Below are 1,783 nucleotides of genomic sequence, written 5' to 3'. Positions count from 1 at the left end.
TTGTCTTCAATACAAAGATGGACACACTTGATCAGTTATCTGAGTCAAGAAATATGAATCCAGAAAGCAAAAACTCTTGCTGGCATCTCTTCTCTGCAACTCCTCTTTCTGGCATATTTTTACTTCTTTCTTGCTAGGAAAAGGCTTCTGCAGGCTAGCAAAAGGTGTACCTGGCTACTGTCTCACTCCAAGTGATATCCGGGTCTTGCAGGCATCTCCTGGAACTCACTCACTGTCCCCCACTTCATGCCTGTAGRGATGAGTTGCTATTTGGAAAATCAATAAAGTAGTCACAACGATTTTTTTATGCTTATATGTTCACTATTATTTATATTCACTATTATTCACTCATTATATGTTGGCCATTGCTTCCATAGTCCAGATACTCATTGCAAAGCATGATAGAAAACTGTCTGGGTCAGGTCTTTCCCTCCTTCTCATCTGTAATAACTCCCATGAAAATCACCTGAGTTAGGGCCATGTAGGGCCTGTATTTGTCAGTGTATGACAGGGAAACATTCTGCATTTGAGTGCTTCCTCAAATCTGAAATTTCAACAAGTTCACTGCTATATTATTAATTTATTAACATGTCACTAAGTGTTGGTTGTCCCATGGTAAGCACTTTCCAGACCTTCTTGTAAGAATGAGGAAGATTGCCACCTAAAGGGTGGTCAGGCATTGAGCAGGCTGCCCAGGGAAGTGATTGAGCCACTAGGTATAGATGTGCACTTGAGGATGTGGTTTAGTGGTGGAGTTTGGCATTGTTGGGTTTGCAGCTGAATTCAATGATCTCAGAATTGCTTTTCCAGTCGAAATGCTTCATATTCTGAATAAAATGTGATTCATGTGGTTACTTTAYCTAACATTCACTYRTGSCTSTCATTCAGAGAGACTGAAAGTGTCCTTGTGTTCTTCCCTTTCCCCCAGATGGATCCCTGCTCTTTCAGCAGGTGCCAATGGTAGAGATCGATGGAATGAAGATGGTGCAGACCAGAGCCATTGCCAACTACATCTCAACGAAGTACAACCTCTACGGGAAGGACCTGAAGGAGAGAGCCCTGTACTRTACCAGTAGCACCTTTGCTTGTTAGACCCCAGCTCCTACTGTAGCTCTGTGTAACACAAGAATATCCCAGCTCACAGTGGATGAGTGGGGCAGAGCAGCACTTCATGCAGCGTGTGTTGACTGTGACCACAGGCGATGTCTACAGCAGTGACAGCCAGCTAGATTAGATGGGGCAAGAGAGCCCATGAACCATCAGCCAGAGGTCAATGCAGTTATCAGAAGAAAGCAGTCAGGAGGCCACACTGTCTTACTGATGATGCTTTTCATTTTCTCCTGCAGTTGTCTGTGGCATCATTTTCACCTTGTCAAATTCAGGGAAATTGATTTGATAGAAACAAAAAAACCACCTTTCTCTAAAAACCAGGAATTAGTACAGAATTAGAATGAATAACTGGTTGTTAAAGGACAGGACTGTTAGGGCACATATTTTGTCCTGAGATATTTTTGAATGTTTCAAATTAATAAGCACTGGTAAACACATGTCAAGATATTTGCTAGAAATTGTATAGACCTACTGTTTAACTTACCCTGGCTGATTGGATTTTTAACACCAGTTTGGATGGCACCTACGAAGATTTTGTACTCAGGTTCGAAAACCTTAGTACAGAGAAGTCTCAGTCYCAGTGAGAAGTGGAAAGGGTAAAATCTTTAGGTTTTGCTTTGCCTTTCATCCATGCTCTTCCCTTGCCTGTCCCCGATGCAATTGCATTCTGGGG

The 1,783-nt window shown here is 42.3% G+C and overlaps 1 protein-coding gene across 1 annotated transcript in view; it reads left to right on the top strand.

Annotated features, from left to right (window-relative positions):
- Window positions 1–1,783, top strand: part of LOC130579253 (glutathione S-transferase-like) — a gene marked incomplete at its 5' end in the record, with an annotated part of 9,574 nt that overhangs the window by 6,216 nt on the left and 1,575 nt on the right. Inside the window, 2 exons of the mRNA XM_057375904.1 lie at window positions 138–252; window positions 929–1,061. Coding sequence (XP_057231887.1) covers window positions 138–252; window positions 929–1,061 — 248 coding nt within the window. The remainder of the gene's footprint in view (window positions 1–137; window positions 253–928; window positions 1,062–1,783) is intronic.

Source organism: Malurus melanocephalus, unplaced genomic scaffold (genome assembly GCF_030028575.1).
Source record: "Malurus melanocephalus ecotype Western Australia unplaced genomic scaffold, MMel_1.1 scaffold_263, whole genome shotgun sequence".
Taxonomy (NCBI): Eukaryota; Metazoa; Chordata; class Aves; order Passeriformes; family Maluridae; genus Malurus; species Malurus melanocephalus.
Note: the sequence above shows the minus strand (reverse complement) of the source record. Positions and strands in the feature narration are given on the sequence as shown.